The 27,011-nt window shown below is 38.1% G+C and overlaps 1 protein-coding gene and 1 pseudogene across 1 annotated transcript in view; one reads left to right on the top strand and one right to left on the bottom strand.

The window, feature by feature from the left end:
* The window catches only part of Axdnd1 (axonemal dynein light chain domain containing 1), a 119,991-nt gene that overhangs the window by 40,957 nt on the left and 52,023 nt on the right, over positions 1–27,011 (top strand). Inside the window, exons 16-17 of the mRNA XM_047519990.1 lie at positions 17,261–17,459; positions 20,056–20,149. Coding sequence (XP_047375946.1) covers positions 17,261–17,459; positions 20,056–20,149 — 293 coding nt within the window. The remainder of the gene's footprint in view (positions 1–17,260; positions 17,460–20,055; positions 20,150–27,011) is intronic.
* Positions 1,759–2,524, bottom strand: LOC124961809 (60S ribosomal protein L7-like; annotated as a pseudogene).

Here is a 27,011-nt window from a genome sequence, read left to right as displayed (position 1 = left end):
TTTTTAGTTTGAATCTATCCCATTTATTGATTCTTGCTTTTATTTCTTGCACTATGGGGGATCTTGTTAAGGAGGTCTGGTCCCAAGCTGACATGATGGATATTTGGGCCTACTTTTTCTTCTATTTGGTGAAGGGTCTCAGGTCTAATTCCTAGATCCTTGATCCATTTTGAGTTGAGTTTTGTACAGGGTGAGAGATAGGGGTTTAGTTTCATTTTATTGCATATGGATTTCCAGTTTTCCCAGCACCATTTGTTAAAGAGGCTATCTTTTTTCCATTGTAAGTTTTTGGCACCCTTGTCTAGAATGAGGTTACTGTACTTATGTGGGTATATCTCTGTGTCTTCTATCCTGTACCATTGGTCTACCTGTCTATTTTGGTGCCAATACCATGCCATTTTTGTTACTATTGTGCTACAGTAGAGTTTAAGATCTGGTATAGTGATACCTCCTGCATCACTCTTCCTGCCCAGGATTGCTTTGGCTATTCTGGATCTTTTGTTCTTCAGATGAATTTCATGATTGCTTTTTCTGTTTCCATGAGAAACGTCATAGGGATTTTAACTGGAATTGCATTAAATCTGTATAGTGCCTCTGGAAGTATGGCCATTTTGATAATATTAATTCTGCTTATCCAAGAACATGGGAGATCTTTCCATCTTCTAGGGTCTTCCTCAATTTCTTTCTTCAGTGTTTTGTAGTTTTCATTGTAGAGATCTTTACCTCTTTGATTAGATTGATTCCCAAGTGTTTTATTTTTTTCGAGGCTATTGCAAATGGAGTTGTTTTCCTCATTTCCCTTTCAGATGTTTCATTGCTTGTGTATAAAAACGCTTTAGATTTATGCATGTTGTTTTTATAACCTTCTGTTTTGCTGAATTCATTGATGAGGTCTAGGAGTTTTCTGGAGGAGTTTTTTTGATCCTCTAAATATAGAATCATGTCATCAGCAAATAGTGACATCTATTCTTTTCCTATTTGTATTCCTTTAATTTCTTTAGTCTATCTAATTGCTCTGGCTAGGGTTTCGAGGACAATGTTGAATAGAAGTGGTGAAAGAGGACATCCCTGTCTTGTTCCCATTTTTAAAGGGAGTGCTTTCAGTTTTTCTCCATTAAGAATGATGTTGACTGTGGTCTTAGCATCGATAGCCTTTACAATGTTCAGGTATGTTCCTACTATCCCTATTTTTTCTAGTGTTTTGAACATGAAGGGGTGTTGTATTTTGTCGAATGCTTTTTCTGTGTCAATTGATATAACCTTACTTCTATTGATATGATGGATTATGTTTATTGATTGATAGATGTTGAACCATCCTTGCATTCCAGGGATGAACCCCACTTGATCGTGGTGCACAATTTTCTTAATAAGTTTTTGGATACGGTTTGCCAGTATTTTGTTAAGGATCTTTGCATCTATATTCATCAAGGATATTGGTCTCAAATTTTCTTTCCTTGATGTGTCTTTGCCTGGTTTGGGTATGAGAGTGATATTAGCTTCATAGAATGAGTTCCGTAGGGTACCCTCCTGTTCTATTTCCTGGAATACTTTGAGAATTATTGGAATGAGTTCTTCTTTGAAGGTCTTGTAGAACTCGACTGAGAATCCTTCTGGTCCTGGGCTTCTTCTATTTCATTGCTTGATATTGGTCTGCTTAAATTGCGTATGTCCTCCCGGTTCAGTTTGGGAGGAGCATATGTCTCTAGAAATTTGTCAGTGTCTTCAATAGTTTTTTTTTTTTTTTTTGAGAGCAGGTACTGTTTTATTAATTGACCAGATTACAAAAATATGATGGTAGATACCTTAGTTCATTCTTCTAATAAGTCTGTTTATCTGGTCTTCCCTGTTGCCAGCATCTCCACCTTCTACAAAATGGGTGGTCTTTTTCTTCATTCCACCTCTTGGAAAAGATAATTTCAAGGGCCACAGGAAGTTATTTGCCTCTTTGAAGCATTTTCCAACAGTGTAGATCTCATGAATCAGATCCTCCATGCAGATGATGCTGTATTTACCAAGAGATTGTGCAATCAAAGCATTATCCATCAAGGCAATTCGTTTCTTATTGATTTTGCCATAGCCACTCCTGTAGATGACTTCAGGTTTGGGTACCCCCGTGCAATATATGGTTCCACAATCCTCAGCATGTTAATTGAAGCTTTGTTGAGCTTTACAAAGGTGCCATTGAAGATCTGGCGAAGGCGAAGAAGTTGTAACACCTTACGTACCTTTGGGCTTACACCTTTGATACCCCTGATCCTGATGACAAATGCCAGTTTGGGTTCTGAGAAGTTGCCAACTTTTCTTGCCATTCTGGCCATTCAAATCTCTGTTCTGTACATCTGTCTATATTCCTTGTGGTAATGCTTGGCTTTTTCATAGATAAGCTTCCTCCTTGCTTTCGAAGCATCTTTTGGGCAAACTTCTTCCTCAGGCACTTTATCTTCAGCTCTGCATAATTCCTTCGCTTTTTCTTAAGGGTTTCTGGCACAGCAGTAACCTTTTTCTTCTCTTCAGCAACCTCCATGGTTCCACTTCAGTAGTTTCTATTTTGTTGGAATACAGATTTTCTTGTTTTTTTTTTTTTTTTTTTTGGGTGCTGGGGATCGAACCCAGGGCCTTGTGCTTACAAGGCAAGCACTCTACCGACTGAGCTATCTCCCCAGCCCCTGGAATACAGATTTTCAAAGTAGCTTTTCATTATGTTATGTATCTCAGTGTTGTCTGTCGTGATATTTCCTTTTTCATCACGAATTTTAGTAATTTTTTAGTGTAGCTAAGGGTTTGTCTATTTTATTTACTTTTTCAAAGAACCAACTTTTTGTTTTGTCAGTTTTTTAAATTGTTTCTTTTGTTTCAATTTCATTGATTTCAGCTCTGATTTTAATTATTTCCTGTCTTCTACTACTTTTGCTGTTATTCTATTCTTCTTTTCTAGGACTTTGAGCTGTAATGTTAGGTCATTTAGTTGTTGACTTTTCATTCTTTTCTGGAATGCGCTCCATGCAATGAATTTTCCTCTTAGTACTGCTTTCATAGTGTCCCAGAGATTTTGATATGTTGTATCGTCGTTCTCATTGACCTCTAAGAATTTTTTTTATCTCCTCTCTGATGTTTTATGTTATCCATGTTTCATTCAATAGCATATTATTTAGTCTCCAGGTGTTGGAGTAATTTCTGTTTTTTATTTTGTCATCAATTTCTACTTTCATTGCATTATGATCTGATAGAACACAAGGCAGTATCTCTATTTTTTTGCATTTTCTAAGGGCTGATTTGTGTTATAACATGGTCTATTTTCGAGAAGGTTCCATGTGCTGCTGAGAAGAAAGTGAATTCGCTCGTTGATGGATGGAATATTCTATATATGTCTATTAAGTCTAGGTTATTGATTGTGTTATTGAGTACTATGGTTTCTTTGGTTGGTTTTTGTTTGGAAGATCTATCTAGTGGTGACAGTGGTGCGTTAAAGTCACCCAGAATTATTGTGTTGTGGTCTATGTGATTCCTGAAATTGAGAATGATTTGTTTGATGTACAGTGATACACCATTGTTTGGGGCATAAATATTTACTATCATTATGTCTTCCTGATTTATGGTTCCCTTAAACAGTATGAAATGTCCTTCTTTATCCCTTCTGACCTACTTTGGCTTGAAGTCCACTTTATCTGATATAAGGATGGAAACCCCTGCTTTTTTACTGAGTCCATGTGCATGGTAGGTTTTTTCCCATCCTTTCACCTTTAGTCTGTGGATGTCTTTTTCTATGAGATGAATCTCTTGCAGGCAGCATATTGTTGGGTCTTTTTAATCCATTCTGCCAGTCTATGTCTTTTGATTGATGAGTTTAGGCTATTAACGTTCAGGATTATTATTGAGATATGATTTGTATTTCCAGTCATTTGGCTTATTTTTGTTTTTTAAGTTCGCTTGGTTTCTCCTTTGAGTGGATTTTTCTTTAAGGTAGTTTATCCCTTTGCTGACCTACATTGTTGTTTTTCATTTCCTCCTCATGGAATATTTTGTTGAGAACATTCTGTAGCACAGGCTTTCTATTTGTAAATTCTTTTAACTTTTGTTTATCATGGAAGGATTTTATTTCATCTTCAAATCTGAAGGTTAGTTTTGCTGGGTATAGGATTCTTGGTTGGCAACCATGTTCTTTCAGAGCTTGAAATATGTTGTTCCAGGCCCTTCTAGCTTTTAGAGTCTGGGTTGAGAAGTCAGATGCTATCCGTATTGGTTTCCCGCTATATGTAATCTGATACTTTTCTCTCGTGGCCTTCAAAATCTTATCTTTATTTTGGATGTTAGGCATTTTCATTACAATGTGCCTTGGTGTGAATCTGTTGTGATTTTGTGTATTTGGTGTTCTATACACCTCTTGTAATTGATTTTCCATTTCATTCTTCAGGTTTGGGAAATTTTCTGATATTATTTCATTGAATACGTTGTTCATTCCTTTGGTTTGTATCTCTGTGCCTTCCTCAATCCCAATAATTCTTAAATTTGGTCTTTTCATGTCACACAGTTCTTGGAGGTTCTGTTCATGATTTCTTACCATCTTCTCTGTTTGGGCAACTTTGTTTTCAAGATTAAATATTTTGTCTTCATTGTCTGAGATTCTGTCTTCCAAGTGGTCTAATCTTTTAGTGATGCTTTCCATTGAGTTTTTTATTTGGTTTATTGTTTCCTTTTTTTCAAGGATTTCAGTTTGGTTTTTTTTTTGAGAATCTTTATCTCTTTGTTGAAATGATCTTTTGCTTCCTGCAGTTGCTCTTTCAACTGCTTATTGGTATTATCATTCATTACCTGCATTTGCTCTCTTATCTCATCCTTTGCTTCACTAATCATCTTAATCATGTATAATCTGAAGTCCTTTTCTGACATTTCTTCTAACATACTGTCATTGGATTCTATTAATATAGAATCTAGATTTGTTTGGATCATTTTCCTCCCTTGGTTTTTCATGTTGTTCATGTATCTTCCCCTCTAGCAGTGCAGATCTGGGGTATTGCAGATTCCCCCCTATAGGCTTATAGTGGCCCTAAAGGTTTCCTAAGCCTTTTCTTTAAGGGGGAGAGCAATATTAGCAGTGCCCAATTCAGACACTATGCAGTCCTAGACCAAATAGCTCCTATGAGGACATTAACAATATTGTCATAATAAACAGAAAGAGTTCAATTATTATCTTCAGTAAAACAAACAGATTTGTAATCAGGTCTGCAGTTTCTAATGGAGGACAAAGAGGATGCAGAGGCATGTAGGATGTAGCTGTTAATGGGATAAGAAAAGAATATACAGAAGTTCTAGATAATAGAAAGGGTGAGAGTATAATAAAAAAAAATTGGTTGTTAGCATGCAAAAAGGGAGAAAGAGACTCTGAGGGAACAGGAAAACAAAAGGAAAAGAGAGCAAGAAAAGTAAAGAAATAAAAACTTAAATTTTTTCAATAAGGAGAAAAAAGAAAATCTACAGTATAACAGTCATATAGTAATGAAACCTCCCAGAGTTTAGTAGCCTGATGCATGAGAGGTACCTGACAATGAGCTTCAAGTCTCCAGCAGGCATCTCAGGATGGGATTTGCCCCACCTAAAGATCAGAGCTAAGGCTTCCAGGATTATCCAAGATGGCCGCTCTGGCTTCGAAATGTGTTGGCAAATGGGGAGCTGCAGCTCGGGGTGTGGACGTGGTCAGCAGGAGGTCCTGGAGGCCTGGTGCAGTTGGTCAGGCAGGGGTCCTGGAGATGGAGTGTGTTTGGTGGGTTGCGGTATCCTGGAGGTGGGGTGCAATCAGTCGGTCTGGGGGTCCTGGTGATAGGGCTCAGTCAGTTGGTCTGGGGGTCCTGGTGGCAGGGAGCAGTTAGTCAATGTGAGGGCCCCAGAGGCAGGGAGTGATCGGTCGGGCTGAGGGATCCTATAGGTGCTATAACAGTGAACTTCCAGGCAATAGCAGGCAGCTGGTGCTCCACTGGTGGTCTTCGGTTAGTCTGCTGGTAGCTGTCAGACTATCGGGAGGTGAACCTCGGGCAATGGGTGATGGATAGATGTCAGGCAGGCGATGGACAGGCAAGAAGCAGGCAGATGGCGAATGTTAGGTGCCTGACAGTGAGCAATCTGCACTCAAAAGGTGTCGATATGCTGGCTGACTGCAGGTGATCACAGTAGACAAATGGGGTAAACAGCAGGGGATTGATAAGCAGCAAAAACTGCCTCACCAAGAAATAGATATCCTCTGCTTGAAACCCGAGTTACGGAGCAACAAGGAACACAGCCTCTCTCTAGTCCTTAACAGTACTTAATATGAATGATGCTCACTATGTACCAGATACTAAGTGTTCTGAATATGAATTAATGTAATCCTCACAATAAAACAGATGAGAAAACCAAGGAACACAAATTAAGCAATTAACTGAGCGTCTGTACCAAGTGACGAACCAAAGGGATTCTGGCTCCAGAGGTCATGTTCTTGGCCACTATGCTAAAATGTTACATAGCTTCTTTTTTTAGGATTTCTCTCTCAAGGAGGAATGAAGGGGTGCTGGGGTTGTGGCTCAGCAGTAGAGCACTCACTTAGCATGTGTGAGGCACTGGGTTTGATCCTCACCCCCACATATAAAGAGAAAGGTTAAAAAAAAAAAAAAAAAGGATATTGGTCTGAAATTTTCTTTCCTTCATGTGTCTCTGTCTGATTTAGGTATCAGGGTGATATTGGCTTCATAGAATGAGTTTGGGAGGGTTCCCTCCTTTTCTATTTCATGAAGTACTTTGAAAAGTATTGGAATGAGCTCTTCTTTAAAGGATTTGTAGAACTCAACTGAGAATCCATCTGGTCCTGGATTTTTCTTTGTTGGTAGGCTTTTGATGACTTCTTCTATTTTATTACTTGAAATTGATCTATTTAAATTGTGTATGTCCTTCTGGTTCAGTTTAGGTAATTCATATGTCTCTAGAAACTTGTTGATGTCTTCTAGGTTTTCTGTTTTGTTGGAGTATAGATTTTCAAAATAGCTTCTAATTATGTTTTGTATTTCACTTGTGTCTGTTGTGATATATCCTTGTTCATTCCGAATTTTAGTAATTTGAGTTTTCTCCCTCTTTCTCTTTGTGAGTGTGGCTAAGGGTTTATCAATTTTGTTTATTTTTTCAAAGAACCAACTATTTATTTTGTCAATTTTTTTCATTGTTTCTTTTCTTTCAGTTTTGTTGATTTCAGCTCTGATTTTAACTATTTCCTGTCTTCTATTACTTTTGGTGTTACTCTGTTCCTCTTTTTCTAGGGCTTTGAACTGTAGTGCTAGGTCGTTTATTTGTTGATTTTTTCTTCTTTTATTGAATGCACTCCATGAAATAAATTTTCCTCTAAGTACTGCTTTCATAGTGTTCCAGAGATTTTGATATGATGTTTCTTTGTTCTCATTTACCTCTAAGAATTTTTTAATTTCCTTCCTGATGTCTTCTGTTATCCATTCATCATACAATCTCCAGGTCTAGTAACATTTTTATTTTAAAGTATATTTTTTTCTGATATCATAGCCACTCTGGTTTTCCTGTGGTTACTATATGGTGGTATACTTTTTTTCTGCTGGTACTTCTGAGCTATGTCCTCGATAAGCTGTGCCTGATTTTAGTGTAATAGTAGAAGACATATTGAAGAGGCAGTAGAGAATTGCATGCATTGCACCTCCCCTAGTTCCATGCAGAGCAATATGAGAAAAGATCCTTTCACTTGGGGAGGGAGAGAGAATTAAGTCCACACCTTAGACTTAAAACGTAGTACCAGGCCCACCATGATGAAATCAAATGCCAGACAGGATCCTATAGCCCCTGTCCTTGGACCAGTACTTGCAGACTGAGCTTCTAAATCCTTCATAGTGTGGTAGCCATGGGAATGCTGCCACCACCTCTCCCCCAACCTTGAGTAGACAGCTTGAAGTGAGACTTGATCTGCAGGGAGCTATGGCAGGAAAATAAGCAAGAACTGCCTTAGAGCTCAGAGTAGAGTCTGCTGCCATGAGACCCAGCACAAAAGAGCCAAAGGTCCCAATGCCTAGGCCAGTGCATCAGAGACATGTGCCCTAGTATGATGGACTCATGTTTCAGTCTGCATCACTGCCAACTGCATTCAGGCCTAGTGTGTACTCTTTTTTTTTGGTATTTTTTTTTATTATTGTAAACAAATGGGATACATGTTGTTTCTCTGTTTGTACATGGCGTAAAGGCATTAGTGTGTACTCTTGAGACTGTATATATGTCTCTGTGGTTGAGAGAATCAGGTGTTTGACACCTAGCTTAGTGTCAGCCTGGGCAGCCAGGGACTTGCCTCAGCCATCTCTCCACCAACCTCAAGCAGATAGCAAGAAGTAAGACTAGGGAGAGTAGGGCAGGAAAGTGAGCATAGGACCATGTCTTGGAACTCAGTGCCAGGCTGGTAAAACCTAACATTGGGAAGATTCTAATGGTCCCTATCCCCTGTGCCTACCAGTGGAGCTTTTGGATCCACCTGGTGCCTGATGACTTTGCTGAAGAGTTCTAAAAAATACTTAAAGGAGAACCAATACCACTTCTTATTAAATTATTCCAAAAAATTGAAGAGGGGGAATTCCTCCAAACTCATTCTGGAAGGCCAGTGTTACCCCGATACCAAAAGCAGACAAGGCAGCAATTAAAGAAAGTGTTAGGCCCATATCCTTGATGAACATAGATGTAGAAATCCTTGCCAAAATACTAGCAAATCAAATCCAACAACATATTAAAAAGATTATCAAGCAATGCTCAGTAACAAATGCTTGTAGTCTCAGGTACTTGGAAACTGAGGTAGGAATATTGCTTGAACCCAGAAGTTCAAGGCCACTCTGTATAACAAATCAATAAGCGTGATAATACCACATCAACAGAAAGGCAAAAACCTTGTGATCTTCTCAATAGATGCACAAAGGCATTTAATAAAATTCAGCATCCCTTCATGATAAAACTCTGAACAAATTAGGTAAGAAGGAACCTTTCTCCACATAATAAAGGTCATATGCAACAAGCCAACAGCTAACATCACATACTGGATGGGGAAAAGTTGAAGTCTTTCTAAGATCTGTAACAGGACGATGATATCCACTTTTACCACTTATTCTACACAGTACTGGAAGAAGTCCTATCCAGAGCAACTAGATTAGAGAAAGAAATGAGGCATTTAAATTGCAAAGGAGGAAGTCAAACTGAAACTATATGCAGATGACACAATCTTATATATAGAAAACTTTAAAGACTGCCAAAAAATTCAGCAGTTACAGAACACAAAATCAACATACAGAAGTCAGTAGCCATTGCTATACATTGATAGTGAATTATTTGAAAAAGAAACCAATAAAGCAGTTCCATTTCCAGTATTTGCAAAACAAAACAAAATAAAACAAAACAAAAACAAACCAAATCCTAGTAATAAATTTTAAATCAAAGAGGTAAAAGATCTCTACAATGAAAACTATGAAATGTTGAAAGAAATTAAAAAGAATACAAAGAAATGGAAAGACACCCTCTGTTCATGGATTGGAAGATTCAGTATTCTTAAAATGTCCCTACTACTCAAAATGATCAAAATACAAATGAGATTATTTATGGAACTAAAAAAATCCCAAAATTTGTATGAAACCACAGAAAACACAAATAGGGAAGGCAGTCTTGAGCAAAAAGAACAAAGCATGAGGCATCATAGTACCTAATTTCAAAATACATAACAAAGCTGTAGTAATTTTAAACAGCATGCTATAGGCATAAAAAAGCACATCAATAAATGGAACAGAATACAGTCTAGAAGTATACCATGTATCTACAAGCAACTGACCTTTGATAAGTTCTCTAAGAACATGCATTGGAAGAAGGACAGTCTTCTTAGTAAATGGTGCTGGGAAAATTGGATATCCATATGAAAAAGAATGAAACTAGACCCTTATCTCTCACTATATTAAAAAATAAACTCAAAATGAATTAAAAACTTAAATTTAAGACCTAAAATGATTGGGAAAAAACATATGCGAAACACTGAAGGACATAGGAATGGGAAAGAATTTTGTCCTTATTTATTTATTTATTTTATGTAGAGAAAGTAGAACCCTTGTGCACTGTTGGTGATAGTATAAAATGGAGCACCTGCTATGGAAACAGTATGGCAGTTCGTCAACAAATTAAGCATACTCACTATATGGCTCAGCTATTCTACTTCTGGATTTATTTATAAAAGAACTGAAAACAGGGACTTGAACATACATTTGTACACCTATGATCAATAGCAGCATTATTCACAATTAACCAAAAGTTAAAGCAACCCAAGTGTCCACGAATGAAAGAATGAACAAAATGTGGTAGACACAGACAATGAAATATTTTTCAGCCCTAAAAAGGAGGTAAATGACTTGGGAGACTGAGACAGGAAGATTCCAAGTTCCAGGCCATACTGGTAACTTAGTGATACCTTCAGGAGGTCCAGGGGCAAGCCTCAGGTCTCCATGCACTTTTTTGTTGTTGTTTAGTTGTAGGTGGATGCAATATCTTTATTTTATTTTTATGTGGTGCTGAGGATCCAACTCATGGCCTCATGCATGCTAGGTGAGCATTCTACCATTGAACTGCAACCCCAACCCTCCATGCACTTTTAAAAATGTGTTCGTTTTAGATACACATGACAGTAGAGTGTATTTTGACATAGTATACATACATGGAGTATAACTTATTCTGACTAGGATCCCATTCTTGTGTGTGTACAAAATGTGGAGTTACACTGGTCGTGTATTCATATATGAGCAAAGGAGAGTTATGTCCAATTCATTCTACTGTCTTTCCTGTTACCATCCCTTCTCTCTTCCCTTCTTTCCCCTTTGTCTAATTCAATGAACTTCTCTTCTTCCCTCTCCCACCCTTATTATATCACATATCAGAGAGAACATTTAGCCTTTGGTTTTTTTGGGACTGGCTTATTTCACTTAGCATGATAGTCTCCAGTTCCATCCATTTACTGGAAAATGCCCTAATTTCATTCTTCTTTATGGCTGAGTAATATCCCACTGTGTATATATGCCTTATTTTCTTTATCCTTTCATCTGTCGAAGGCCACCCAGGTTCCATAGCTTGGCCATTGTGAATTGAGTTGCTATGAACATTGATGTGGCTGCATCACTGTAGTATGCTGATTTTAAGTTCTTCAGGCCTATACTGAGGAGTGGGATAACTGGGTGAAATGGTGGTTCCATTCCAAGTTTCCTAAGGAATCTCCATACTGCTTTCCATAGTGGTTGCACCAATTTGCAGTCCCACCAGCAGTGTATGAGTGTACCTTGTTCTCCACATCCTCGCCAACCTTTATTGTTACTTGTATTCTTGATAATTGCCATTCTGACTAGAGTGAGATGGAATCTCAGTGTAGTTTTAATTTGCATTTTTCTAATTGCTAGAGATGTTGAACATTTTTTTCATTTATTTTTTGACCATTCATATTTCTCTTCTGTGAAGTGTTTGTTCAGTTCCTTTGCCCATTTATTGATTGGGTTATTTGTGTTTTGGTGTTAAATTTTTTTAGTTCTTTGTATATCCTGGAGATTAATGTCTATCTGAGGTGCAAGTGGTAAAGATTTTCTCCCATTCTGCAGGCTTTCTCTTCACACTCTTGATTGTTTCCTTGGTTGCAAAGAACCTTTTTAGTTTGGATACATTCCATTTATTGATTCTTGATTTTACTTCTTACACTTTAGGAGTCTAGTTGAGGAACTTGGTTCCTAAGCTGACATAATGGAGATTTGGGGCTATATATTCTACAAGTAGACACAGGGTCTCTGTCTAATGTCTAGTCTTCGATCCACTTTGAGTTTTGTGCAGGGTGAGAGATAAGAGTTCAATTTCATTCTGCTACATATGGATTTCCAGTTTTCCCAGCACCATTTATTGAATTTCTCCAATGTATGTTTATGGCTCCTTTGTCTAGCATGAGATAACTGGATTTATGGGTTTGTCTCTGTGTCGTCTATTCTCTCCATGGGGCTTCATGTCTGTTTTGGTGCTGTTTTGTACTACAGGTCTGTAGCATAACTTAAGGTCTGGCATTGTGATGCCTCCTGCTTCACTTTTCTCGCTAAGGATTGCTTTGGCTCTTCTGGGCCTCTTATTTTTCTAAATGAATTTCATGACTGCTTTTTTATTCCTATGAAGAATGTCATTGGAATTTTAATAGGAATTGCATTAAATCTGTATAGTGCTTTTGGTAGTGTGACCATTTTGACAATATTAATTCTGTATATCCAAAACTGTAGGAGATCTATCTATCTTCTAAGGTTGTCTTTAATTTCTTTCTTTAGTGTTTTGTAATTTTTATTGTAAAGGTCTTTTACCTCTTTTGTTAGATTGATCCCCAAGTATTTTATTTTTTTGAGGCTTCTGTGAATGGGGTAGTTTTCCTAATTTCTCTTTGAGTTGATTCATCATTGATGTATAGGAACTCATGGGTGTTAGTTTTATATCCTACTGCTTTGATGAATTCATTTATGAGTTCTGGAAACTTTCTGATGGACGTTTTTGGTCTTCTAAATATAGAATCATGTTGTCAGCAAATAGGGATAGTTTGAGTTCTTTTCCTATTCATATTACTTCAATTTTTTTCTTTTGTCTAATTGCTCTGGCTAGGGTTTTCAGTACTATGTAGAATGGAAGTGGTGAAAGAGGGCATCACTCGTTAGGGAAGAGGGAAGACTTTCAGTTTCTCTCCATTTAGAATGACCTTTGGCTTTGGGTTTAGCATATATAGGTTTTATAATGTTGAGGTATGTACCTGCTACCTCTAGTTTTTCTAGTATTTTTAACATGAGTGGATACTGAATTTTATAAAATGCTTTTTTCTGCATCTATTGAGACAATTACATGATTCTTATCTTTAAATCTATTGTTATGGCAAATTACATTTATTGATTTCCATGTGTTGAACTAAACTTGCCTCTCTGGGTTGAACCCCACTTGATCATGGTACACTATCTTTTTAGTATGTTTTTGTATGTAGTTTGCCAGTATTTTACTAAGAATTTTTGCAACTATTTCATCAGAGATATTGGTCTGATGTTTTCTTTCCTTGATTTGTCTTTGCCTGGTTTTGGTATTCGGGCAATGCGAGCCTCATAGAATGAGTCTGGAAGGGCTCCCTCTTTTTTTATTGCATAGAATAATTTGAGGAGGGTTGGTGTAAGTTCTTCTTTGAAGGTCTGGTAGAACTTGGCTGGAAATCCATCTGGTGCTGGGCTTTATTGTTGGCAGGCTTTTGATGGTATCTTCAATTTCATTGCTTGAATTTTATGTATTTAAATTTTCTCTGTCTTCCTGATTCAATTTGGGTAGATCATAGGTCTCTAGAAATTTGTTGTGAATTCTTTTAACTTTTGTTTATCTTGGAAAGTTTTTATTTCATCATCAATTCTGAAGCTCCATTTTGCTGGATATAGTATTCTTGGCTGGTATACATTTTATTTCAGAGTTTGGTATATATCATTTTAAGACCACCTGGTTTTAAGGGTCTGGGATGAGAGATCAGCTGAGATCTGGATTTGTTTCCTTCTGAATGTTACCTATTGTTTTTCTCTGACAGCCTTTACAATTCTGTCTTTATTCTGTATGTTAGGCATTTTCATAATAATGTGCATTGGTGTGGGTCTGTTGTAATTTTGTATATTTGGGGTCCTGTATGCCTCCTGTATTTGATTTTCTATTCCATTCTTAAGGTTTGGGAAATTTTCAGATATTATTTCATTGAAAAGATGGTACAAAAAAGAAAAGATTGTGCATTCCTTTGGTTTGTATATTTGAACCTTAATCTGTCCTGATAAATCTTATATTTGGTCTTTTCATTTTGTCCTATTTTTCTTGGAAGTTCAGTTCATGATCTCTTAACATATGGTCACCTTTATTTTCAAGATTTTATATTTTGTCTTCATTGCCTGAAATTCTATCTTTTAAGTAGTCTTGACTGCAGGTGATGCTTTCCATTGATATTTTTTTTTTTTTAATTTTTAAATTTGTTTTGTGGTGCTGGGGATTGAACCCAGGACCTCTTGTATATGTGAGGCAAGTACTCTACCAACTGAGTTATATCCCCAGCCCTTTCCATTGAATTTTTAATTTGGTTTATTTGTTCCTTCATTTCGAGGATTTCTGCTTGATTTTTTTCAGAATCTCTATCTCTATTGAAGTGACCTTTCACTTCCTGTATTTTCTCTCTGATTTCGCTCCTTATGTCATCCTTTACCTCACAGATCAGCTTATCTGTGAACATTCTAAACTTTTTCTCTGACATTTCCTCCACTGTGGTGTCAGTGGATTATTATTTAAGTATTTTGGTTTGTTTGCAGCGATTTGTTTCCTTGCTTTTTCATGTTTGTGTGTTTTCCCATGTGATAGTATGGATCTGAGGTGTACTTGTAGTGTCCCTGAAGTTTTCCAGTCCCTCACCATTTAGGGGGAGACAAATAATAACAATAACCAATGCAAACAAAATATGGCATTAAACCAAATAGTTCCTGCTATGACATCTACAATGTTAATTGTCATAATAAACAGAAATTGTGTAATCAGATATTGCTTTCAGTAAAAACAATAAGTTTGCAAAAAGGTTTACAATTTCAAATGGTGGACAGGGAGTGAATAGAAGTGGTGTAGGAAGTGATGACTTTGTGCGAGGAGGAGAGAATATAGAAAGTTCCATTCTAACACTGGTGTTTTGAATAGTTCTAATGTCGTTAGTTTTTGTCATATGTGTCTATTGAGATGATCATGTGATTTTGGCTCTTTATTATTTTATGGTATATTACATTGGTTGGTTTTAATTTGTTAAACCAATTTGTTACATTTCTGGGATAAATCCAAGTTGGTCACGTGTATAATACTTTTATATGTGACTGGATTTAGTTTCCTAGTATTTTGTTAAGAATTCTGGGGGCTGGGGAGATGGCTCAGTTGGTAGAGTGCTTGCCTCCTAAGCACAAGACCCTGGGTTCAATCCCCAGCACCACAAAAAAAAAAAAAAAAAAAAAGAATTCTGTGTAAATTTTATAAGGGATAATGGTCAATAGTTTTCTCATGATATCTTTGGTTTTTATATCAGGGTATTGCTGTATTTGTCTCAGAATATTGGCAGGTGTTCTCCCATCTTTTTTATTTTTGGAAGAGTTTTTGAAGGAATGGTGTTAATTCTTCTTTAAATGTTAGCTAAAATTCAAATAATATCCCATCTGTTTCTAGGCTTCTCTGTGTGTGTGTGTGTGTGTGTGTGTGTGTGTGTGTGTGTGTGTGTGTGATGGGGTACTGGGAACGGAACCCAGGCTTGCTTTACCACTGAGCTACATTCCCAGCTCTTTTATTTTTTTTGTTTTGAGACCGGCTAACTAAGTTGCTGAGGTTGGCCTTAAACCTCCATCCTTCTGACTCAGCCTCACACAGGATTATAGGCATGTGCCACTGCACTTGGCTCCTAGGCTTTTCATTGTGTGATTTTTTTGAGTATTAATCCAATCTTTCCTTCTTGTAAGTCTATTTTGATTTTCTGTTTCTTCTTCCACCAGTCAATTCTTTTTGTATGCCCTTTTCTTATTGAATGTTGGACATTATGAATGAAAAGTTCTATAGAAAATTTAAGACTCTGAGTGATGCTATGTTCCACAGCAGGTCATTTAAGATAGGGAAAGATTACCTTAATTTTAGCAGGGACTTAGGCTGACTTTAGGCTTTGTGAGGACTGATGTATTTCTGTTCTACCCTCATCCTTAAGTTGCAGTGAGATTTCAGGGATTCAGGGGTCAAAGTGAAAGCCTCTATTCCTTAGATTCTGAACTTCAATTTTATCTACACCCCAACGCCCACCTCAGTAGAGTGAACTAATATCCCAGCGTACCATGGGAGATGTTAAAAATTCATCTTCCTAAACCCATGAAAGATATTAAAAATCCATCAGGGTTTCACTATGTCTTGTGTTCTTTAAGAACCCTTCCCAGGCCGGGCATGGGGATGCACACCTTTAATCACGGCAACTCAGGAGGCTGAGGTAGGAGGATCACATGTTCAAAAACAGCCTTAGCAATTTAGTGAGACCCTGTCTCAAAATAAAAAGTAAAAAGGGTGGATGTGGCTTGGTGGTTATGTGCCCCTGGGTTTGATCCCCAGCACCAAAACAAAATGAAACAAAATAACTAACAAACAAAAACTTCCCAGTAAAGAGTTCCAAGCAACCCTGATCCATTGACTGGCAATGGATGGTCAATTTAAAACTACTCTGCTTGGGACTGGGGCTGTGGCTCAGCGGTGGAGTGCTTGCCTTGCATGTATGAGGCACTGGGTTTGATCCTCAGCACCACATACAAATAAATAAAATAAAGATATTATGTCTGTCTACAACCAAAATAAAAAATACTCTACTTGGGAAAACACATTTATAATATTCTGTATCAGCAATGATATACTTTTAGATAAAATGGTATTATTTACCCATGAGAGTATGTAGTGGGCAAAGAAAAATGAAGTAGCAAATGGTTTAAAATATATGAGGAAGTAAAAATGATGATTGATGGTGTAATTAACAGCTCATTTTAAATACTCATAAAAGATCTAAGTGTACTGATGAAAGCAATGATAATATTTCCATCAAGAACTAGAAAAATTTGACTTTTAAATTATTACATAACTCAGAGAAAGGAGCACCTTTATTTTTCATTTTGAAAATAAGACAGCATATGTTTCTGTGATCTCACAGTGAATTAGTCTATTGGATCCTTCTTCGTTCAGATTAAAATCTATAAGCTTCATGAAAACCTAATCAGTGACCTAAAAAAAAAGACTTAAGAATCATATGTATTCTCATTTCTGTTATTAAATGTCCCTTAATCCTGAAGAAGTTATTTATCATCATTATAATCTTAACAGAATAAGTTATTAAGTTAATACCTTTTAGGGAATAGTATTGTTGATAGTTTAATGCATTTGATTCTCTACTAAGAAAATAAGAAACTTAGAATATAACTCTTAGAAGAATTTATTAATCATTCATTAGTCATAAGTTCTAATTTTCACAGTGGTAACTCACAAAATGTTCATTTAGGAACTAATCTTTTCAAGGTTCTCTGCTAGGCAAATTTTAAGATATTAAAAGATGAAAAAAGATGCCCTTGTCCAGTTGGATTTTATAATTTAGTACTAAAGCAGCTTGTCTTGCAAATACTTCTAACAGTCAGTGCTTTTCTTACTTTTCTAGGCACCTCTAAAATGCTTCCAAATTTGACTGGTTCTCTTGACTTCTGTTGTTTCAAGTTGGAAAACATGGAGTCTTTTGATTTGTTTCTTGAAGAATGGGAGGGAGTTAATAAAAAAATTGATGAAGTGAAATCTCGATTGGATTCATTGGCAAACATTATTGGCACTGTTCCACAGTATTTGGATGTGGATTCTGGCCCGTAAGTTCCCATGAGTTTTCTTTCCTTTTGAGAGAATGTTTTCAAAACCTTTATTCAAATGTAGTTCACATGCCATACATTTCACCCTTTTAAAATGTATAATTCAGTGGTTTTCAGTACATTCATAGATTTGGGCAACTGCAGTCAATTTTAGAACGTTTTTATCATCTCAAAAGGATACTTTATGGGGGCTGGGGAGATAGCTCAGTTGGTAGAGTGCTTGCCTTGCAAGCACAAGGCCCTGGGTTCAATCCCCAGCACCACAAAAAAAAAAAAAGGATGCTTTATATAATTCAGCTGTTACCCTGTAGATTAGTTCATTTTCTGTTACAAAGTATGGAGGTTGGTGGCTTATAAAGAAAAGAAGTTTATTTAGCTCACAGTTTAGGAGGCTGAAAGTCTAAACATTCAAATGCTTACTTAGGCGAGGGGTCATGACACATGACATCATGTTGGTAGTGTATGCAAGAGGGAGAGGTCACATGGCAAGACAGGATGCCAGAGGGGTCTGGATCACTTTTTTCTATCTACTCACTCTTGCAGAAACTAACTAGGGTCCCGTAGGAAATCCATTAATTCCTTCTGGCACCCCATTGACCTATTGTCTCCTACTGGTAACCATCCATTCAAGGTTCCACTGCCTCTTAACATTACCACATTGGAGAACATACTTCTGACACGTGAAACCTTAGGTGGACACACTCCAACCATATCCAAACCATATCAGTGTTCCCTCATGATCCTCTTATTTCTGAAAGATCAGTGCTAGTGTCCCCTCTCTCATTTCTGATTCTAGTAATTTGAGCCTTCTATTTTTCTTGGTAAATCTAGCTATATGTTTATTAATCTTGCCAAAGACTTATCTTTTGATTTCATTGATTTTCTCTAGTATTCTTCTGTTTTTTATAGTATTAATTTTCACTCTAGCCATTATGATTTCCTTCCTTTTGTTTTCTTTAGATTTATTTTACTGAATCTTTTCCATAGTTTTACAATGAACTGTTACATTATTGATTCTAGACCTTTCTTGTGTCTTACCATCAGAATTTACAGCTGTAAATTTCCCTCTAAGGACTGCTTTGGTTGCAGTCTATAAATTTTGGTTTAGTGTACCTTCATTTTCATTGATCTCAAAGTGTTTTATGATTTCTCTCATGATTAATTCATTGACTAATTTGTTGTTTAGGACCGTGTCATTTAATTTTCACATATTTTTGTGGTTTCCTACTTTTACCCTATTTTGACTTGTAATTTTATTTCATTGTGCTGTGAATATATACTTTGTATTACTCTGGTCTTTAGATTAATTGATGTGTTCTTTATGGCCTTACTCATTGTCTATACCAATGACTTCTAGCATTTTTTCTCTGATGTATCTGTGGATCTCTTCGTGTTTATCCTACTTGGATATTGCAAAGGTTCAGATGTGTTAGTTATTCTTTCTCAATACAGGAAGGTTTCAGTCATTATTTCTTTGAATGTGTTTTTTTTTTTTTTTTCTTTCTGTTCCTTTCTCTTTCTCACCATTTCCAGAGGCTTTAAATGGTTTGTTAAAGAATATTAATTTTCAGCAATTTCACTGATGGGGACCAGCCTTCCTCTTCCCACTGACATGCTGGAAGTCAACTTTAAAATTCATTCTCTTTGTGCGAGAAGGCTCTGGTGGCCAAGGGAGTGAATGTACAGGTGTAAATTTTTACAGTAGAGAGCTGATATTGGAGGTAAGATCTACATGGTCTGTTATGGTTTGGATATGGGTTTTCCCCTGAAAAGCTCATGTATTAGGCAATGCAAGAGTGTTTAGAAGTGAAACGATTGGGGGCTGGGTTGTGGCTCAGTGGTGGAGTGCTTGCCTAGCACGCACGAGGCCCTGGGTTCCATCCTCAGCACCTGTACATACAAATAAAATAAAGGTAGTGTGTCCACCTACAACTAAAAAAAAAAATATATATATATGTATATTTCTAAAAGAAGTAAAATGATTGGATTATGAGAGTTGTGACCTAATCAATCAATCCATTTGTGGATTAATAATTTGAATGTATTACCGGGTGGTAACTGTAGGCAGGTAGGCATGACTGGAGGAAGTAGGTCAGTGGGTGCATGCTGTTGTAGATTATATTTTTACCCCTGGTCCGTCTGTCTGTCTGTCTTCTCTCTCTCCCCTTCCCGACTCCTTGCTCTCTCCCTCCCTCCCCACCACAACTGAGCAGCTTTCCTCCACCACATGTTTTGCCTCACCTCAGGTCTCTAGGGATGGAGTCGGCCAACCATGAATTGAGACCTCTGAAATTGTGATCCCTAATAAACTTTTCTTCCTTTAGATTATTCTTGTCAGGTATTTTGGTTCCAGCAATTAAAAGTTGCCTAATAAAGTGTATCATGCCAATTCCTCCCTATTAGGGCATTAGGAAAGCAAAGTCAGTGAATAAACCATCATATCAGATAATTTAAGGCTTTGATTCACCTTTGCCTGAGTACTCAGTGGTCAGTACCTAAGTTTACTATGCTCAATCAAATAAAACCCTTACTCTTAACTGATAGTTACTTGTATTCTCTAAGTAAGTCACTTTATTTTGCCTGATTTTTCCTTCAGGCTATTCCAAGCACACATATTTAACATGATTCAACAATGGCTTTTGAAGACAGACAATGAAATTAACAATGGAAACATTGAGCTTCAGCGCCACGTATGTACTTATAAGATTTTGTGAGATTATATTTTGCCTTGGCTGATGACTTTCTTTAAGGACAAACCAGTTCCTACCTGTCCAATTGAAGCAGGAGATAGGGAGAACAAAATGGAAGCTTATATATTAGCTACTTAAATGATTTTCAGTTGATTTTTAAATGCACAGTGTTCTTGCATCTGGAATGGATTTTTTAAGTTCTAAGTATTATCTTTACTCTTTACGAAGTATACTGAAATTGTTTTCCTCAGTGGCATTAGTCTGGGTTGTGACCATTTGAAAGACTTTTGTGGGATTGTGTTTCTGTCATTCTTTCAGCCCCTCACTGATTATGTTACTAGGTGAAAAGAGAGATGCAGTAGTACTATTGGTCTGTAATTACCAGAAAAAGAGAATTATTCTGTAATTGTGGAGAGCCAAAGCTTATGGACTTCTTATCCAGTAAATATTAATTATTTCTAAGGATTTCTTAGTTTACTACATTTATTCCCACTGCCTACTCTTTTTTGGAATCTGAATGTACACAAGTATCTCTTTTATTATGAGATGCAAATGTTTGATCTTATAAAATTGATAAACAATTCATTTAATATTGCTTAAGTTAGGAATTTGAAAGGCAACATCACCATGTTATATATGGGAACACTACTGATGAAACATATTACAGTTCCGTCAGCTTATTGTAAACCTGCAGACACCAAAATTGAGGGCAAATATGTTAAGTCTGGAAGTATGGATCCACAGGATCCTTAAGCTTGAGGGAAATTCCAATGAGTTGGGAGGCAATAAAAATGAAAAATAAAAAGGGAGATGGAGTGCATGTCATATAGCAGGACTCAGTATTTGTTGAATGAAGTTAGGAAAAACATTCTGGCACTGTTGGTATCTGATAGTGTTGCTACATTAAACCCTTCTTGACAGAATACTCAGTTTACCATTAGGGTTTGATCTCTATGAAATCTTGAATTCTTTTTTTTTTTTGTATTCTAGAGTTCAGTTTTTATAATATAAGATCATTCAGGTATGCTTTAAAAATTTTTTTGTGTGTTGTAGATGGACAGAATGCCTTTTTTTTGTTTATTTTTATGTGGTGCTAAGGATCAAACCCAGTGCCTCACACATGCTAGGCAAACGCTGTGCCACTGAGCTACAATCCCAGCCCTAGAAATGCTTTTATATACTTATAGTATATTTTAGTCAGCTTTTTTGTTTGTTTGTTTGTTTTGCTTCTGTGACTAAAAACCTGACCAGAACAATTGTAGAGTAGAAAAAGTTTATTTGAGGGCTCATGGTTTCAGAGGTCTTAGTCCATAGACTGCAGAGCCCATTCCTTGGGGTTCGAGGTGAGACAACATCATGGCAGAAGAGTGTGGTGGAGAGAAGTAGCTCACATGACAATCAGAAAGTAGAGAGAGAAAGACTCCACTTGCCAGATAAAAAACATATACCCCACTGACCCACCCCTTCTAGCCCACTCTGCCTGCCTTCAGTTACCACTCAGTTCATCCCATCTTGGGAGTAAACACTGATTGGGTTAAGGCTTTCACAACACAATCATTTCTCCTCTAAACCTTCTTGTATTGTCTTGCACATTAGCTTTTGGGGGACACCTCACTCCAAACCATAATAATATATCTCTGTTTTAACACTGCATTATTAAAATTAGTCTGTGTGGAAAACTGCAAAGACTGTAAACTCCTTCAGAAACTCTTTGTATCCATGTTAACTGGTGCAAGTATTTTAAAATGTAAACATCTGTCTTTTTTTTTTCATCCATGTTTTTCTTTCTGATCCATTGTCCAACCTTCAGTTTTGTTCTTTTTCCTTTGCCCTCTTACTCTATTTAATCTGTGCTGCTTGGTTGTCCAAAACAGTGGCATCTGAACAGTTAATTTATTTATTTATATTTATTTTATTTGTTCTAATTTTAGTTATACATGACAATGCATTTTGACACATCATAAAAATGGAGTATGACTTTTCATTCTTCTGGTTGTACATGATGTAGTGAACATTTTTATCATGTAATTCTATAAGAAAAATCATCTTTGAGCAAGTAAGTTGTAACTTAACAAATGTTAATTTGCCTGCCAGAGTTACTCTGTTGACACGTTTTATAAATAAGTTTTAGTAATAGTTAAAAAAACTAATGTTATTGAATTGGTTTCATAATTTTTATAATTGAAAGGTTAATATTCAGTGATAGTTGAAGGTCTGCTTCTAAGTTCAGTTTACTTCAGTACTTGTTTTTAATGAATCATCATTGAAATGAAGTTCACAAATGTGCATGTTAGGCATGTGCTCTACCACTAAGCCCTCACTTTTATTTTGAAGGGTCAAATTAAGTGTAATTTTTAAAAATTTTTATTTTTATAGACTACATTTGTGTACATTGTACACAAATGGGGTACAACTTTTCACTTCTGTGGTTGTACACAATGTAGATTCACACCATTTGTGTAATCATACTTGTACATAGGGTAATGATGTCTGTCTCAGTCCTCTATCTTTCCTACCCTTTCCCCTCCCTCTCATTACCCCCTACACCATCCAAAGTTCCTCCATTCTTCTCTTACTCCCCCTCATTATGTATCATCATCCACTTATCAGAGAAAACATTCATTCAGCCTTTGGTTTTTTGGAATTGGCTTATTTCACTTAGCATGATATTCTTCAGCTCCATCCATTTACCTGCAAATGCCATTATTTTATTCTTCTTTATGACTGAATAATATTCCATTGTGTAATATACCACAGTTTCTTTATCCATTCATCTTTTGAAGGTCATCTAAGTTGGTTCCACAATCTAGCTATTGTGAATTGAGCAGCTATAAATATTGATGTGGCTGTTATTGTAATATGCTGATTTTAAGTCCTATGGGTATAAACCAAGGAATGGGATAACTGAGTCAAATGGTGGGTTCATTTCAAGTTTTCTCAGGATTCTCCACACTGCTTTCCAGAGTGGCTGCACTAATTTGCGACTCTTCAGCAATGTACGAGTGTACCTTTTTTCCCACATTCATGCCAGCCCTTATTATTGCTGGTGTTCTTGATAATAGCCATTCTAATTGTAGTGAGATGAAATCAGGGTGGTTTTGATTTGCATTTCTCTAATTACTAGGGGTGATGAGCACTTTTTTATATATTTGTTGATCACCTATGTATATTCTTCTGTGAAGTGTCTGCCCAGTTCCTTAGCCAATTTATTGATTGGGTTCTTTGTATTTTTGGTGTAAAGATTGTAAGTTCTTTATAAATTTTGGAGATCAGTGCTCTATCTGAAGTGCATGTGGAAAAGATTTTCTCCCACTCTATAGGCTCTTTTCACATTATTAATTGTATCCTTTGCTGATGAAAAGCATTTTAGTTGAATCCATTCCGTTTATTGATCCTTGCTTTCATTTCTTGCACTCTGGGAGTCTTGTTAAGGAAGTCTGGTCCTAAGCCAACATGATAAAGATTTGGGCCTACTTTTTCTTCTGTTTGGTGCAGGGTCTCTGGTCTAATTCCTAGGTCCTTGATCCATTTTGAGTTTTTTTGTTGTTGTTGAAAGAAGACCACAGAGCCACAGTCCAAAGCTAATCACTGGAGAAGTTCCGTTTTATTTTAAAAATGCACACACTTATATAGGGCTGGGAAGAGACTGATTGGTTGGAGCATAAAATGGGGTGAGAGTTGATTGGGAGAGCCTTGTTGCTGGGGGGTGGGGCGATGGTTGATTGGGTGAACCTTGTTGCTAGGGGTGTGGGCAGGGTATCATCACCGATTGGGTGCGAGTTTGCGCCAGCGGGAAGAAGTTATGAGGAGTAAAATCAGGAAGAGAAGCTCGGCCAGCGCCATGTTGGCACCTAAGGGGGAGGTTGACCTTATATTCCTCCCTTTCTTGTTTTATATTGGAAGTGGGTGTCGTTCAGTCAGGCTACTTCCTGCTGAATGGGGGCGGAGTCAGGGACAGGGTGGGGGAATTGGGAGGAGCATGGTCAAGAAGCCCCATAAAAAGGCAGAAAAAGGGAAGTTTTCTTGGGGGGTGAGGTTGGTGAATGTCCCTTGTAGCGGCCTCTGGTGGAATGAGCCAGGCGTCCTGATGGAGGGCCGTTAGGAAGGAGGTCCATAGGTTGGTTACAGCTCCCTCAACAGGTAGTGAGGTGTTCCTGAGAGGAGGTGCTAGGCTCATCTGTTGCCAGTAGCTGATAATTCCTGAGGAGAAGCTGGTTAAAAGTCTGGTTAGAGATTTTACCCACTTCGTTCTGAAGGAACTTAATGATACAGGGTAGAAAGAGACAGGCGAGAAAAACAATGGATAATGGTCCTAGAATGGGCCATACCCATGTTAGAAGGGGAGACTGGAACCACAAGGAGAATGGGGAATTGGGAGGGGATCTTTGTAGGTCTGCTGCCAAATTACATAATTTGATGATATTTTGTTCCACTAGGCCGGATTCATTAATATAATAGCAACATTCTTCTAGAAGGAATACACAGGTTCCCCCTTTTTCAGCCGTAAGGAGGTCCAGAGTTCAGCAATTCTGGAGAGTTACCTGGGCCAGGGAGGTTACCTGCTTTTGCAGAGAGGCGAGGGAGGAGGCAGTAGAGGAGAGAGCGCTCTCCAGCCGGGTGTTGATATCCTCAACGGCCCATAAGGAGTGGGCAAGGGAACCTCCTGATAGACCCGTCCCAGCAAGGGAAGTGGTCAATGAAACACCAACCAGTATGGGTAGGAAAGCTGCACGCTTAGCACGTGAGGGTGGGAACATAAGGAACCGAAGTTCCGAGCTGCTATAAAGGGTTAACTGTGGAACAATTGTAACAAGGATACAAGGGGAGGTTAAGTTCTTAAAGAGGACATTTGTGAGGCTTCTGTTACACCAAAAGAAATGTCCAGGTTGGGCATAAGTAGTATTGTCAAGAGTGATGTTAATGGCATGGAAGGAGCAGCTTGGGTTTGGGTTCCGTAGATGCAGGTTTGGGGAGGTGATGTCCTCAGGTTCCCACAAGGGGATGTGAGGAAAATGTGTTTTTTTTGTTTTTGTTTTTTTGGTTTTTTTTTTTTTGGTACTGGGGATCAAACTCAGGGCCTTGTGCTTACGAGGCAAACACTCTACCAGCTGAGCTATCTCCCCAGCTCGAGGAAAATGTTTTATGGAAGACTCCTGAGAAAGGAATGTGTAGCTTGTAGCGTTTAGGGGAACCACAGCTAGCAGAGGTCAGTTTAGAGAAGCGCAAAGAAAACAATCGGCAGGGCTAATAGTTGGAAAGGTGCAATTGAGGAGGCCAATGGTGTCTTTTAGTATCTGAAGTCAGGAGTAAAACGAACCAGAGGAGGAGGAATTTTGTAAGGCCTGCATGATGATTTTTTCTGAATGCTTGATGTCAGAGGATACCTGAGACACCTGGGTGCCTATGGAGACATATTCCCGAGATCTGTGGAGGGATCCACAGGGAGTGCGAGAATATCTGTTACAGTAAATGGAAGCAGTTACTCCTGAAGCCCACCGAGGATCCCATGAGTCCTTGATGGTGAGATTGTAGGTGTGGGCATTGCTAACGTAGGAAAAAATGCCTATGTTCAGCTGTCCCGAAAAGGCATCATGAACCCTGCAAGACCAATATGGGCAGCCTCTGTAGGTGTCAGGCCACCGTTTGCAGTACTCTTAGGTTTGATCGTATAAAAAGCAAAGGTAGGGGTGGGTAGTCTGTTGAAATAGCTTGGAGGTCAGGGGAAATGAGATATGAATAACACCAGAGCAACCCATCAGGGGACAGTTGGCTGTTGCTGCCGGAGAGGTGGTCTTGGTGTTCTTTTCTGTGTATGTTTGCCTCACCTTAAATCTCCACACGAAAGATGTGGAGGTTATTAAGAAGGGCAAAAGGAGAAGGGGTAGGAGGATAGGGGTTAGGGCTGGACTAACATGGATCATGTTCAGGAACTGGCTCAAGAAGGGAGATGTGGGAAAAACGAAGCTTTAAGGGGTTATGAGGAGAGGTAGAGCAAGAGTACTTCGTTTGAGATCCGCAGAAAGATGTCACCGAAGACTCCAGGTGATTTTCTTCAGGGCCCGGGAAACTGGAGACTGGCTTTAGCCTGGAAATATGAATCCATGGAGTAAGCCGATTGTTAGGGAGGGCAGCTTGGCAGCTGTCGGAGTACACAAGATCACCGAAGTTGGGCCCTCCCATTTTGGTTTGAGGGGGTCTCTCTCTCTCCCGGGGGACAATAGTATACAAACTGACCAGGTGTTAGAGGGAGGGAGTTCTGGGAGAGGTCGGGGTCAGGGAGAAGCCAGTCTTGGTGCTTCCATAACTCAATTCGGAGGTGGAAGAGAAGGGGTAGGGCATAGTTCTTGGGAAGGGGCCAGGCTTTGGTGAGATGCCAGGGGGAAGAAGGGGGCGGCCGTACATAATCTCAAAGGGGGAAAGGAGTGAGGGTTTCTTTGGCAGAGCCCGTAGACGGAGAAGGGTCAGAGGAAGTAGTTTTACCCAATCCATACTTAATTCCATGGTAAGCTTTGTAAGGATATCTTTGAGAGTTCAGTTTGTTCTTTCAACTTTCTCTGATGCTTGTGGGCAATAAGGACAATGGAAATGCCAGGGAAAGGACAGAGCCTGAGTGAGAGACTGGGTGATCTGTGAGGTGAACTCCAGGCCATCGTCGGACTGGATGGAGGTGGGCATTCTAAATCGAGGAATGATTTGAGTCATCAGAATGGAGGCTACTGTAGAGGGTCTTTTGTTGGATGTGGGGAAGGCCTCGACCCAGCCAGAGAAGGTGTCTACTGTCGCGAGCGGTGGAGAGGCGAGTGACTAGAATTTGGTTCCAAACAAGTTGACTTTATTTGATACACTCGGGATAACACAAACC

This window comes from Sciurus carolinensis, chromosome 12 (assembly GCF_902686445.1).
Source record: "Sciurus carolinensis chromosome 12, mSciCar1.2, whole genome shotgun sequence".
NCBI lineage: Eukaryota > Metazoa > Chordata > Mammalia > Rodentia > Sciuridae > Sciurus > Sciurus carolinensis.
This window is presented reverse-complemented; position numbering and strand designations above follow the sequence as displayed.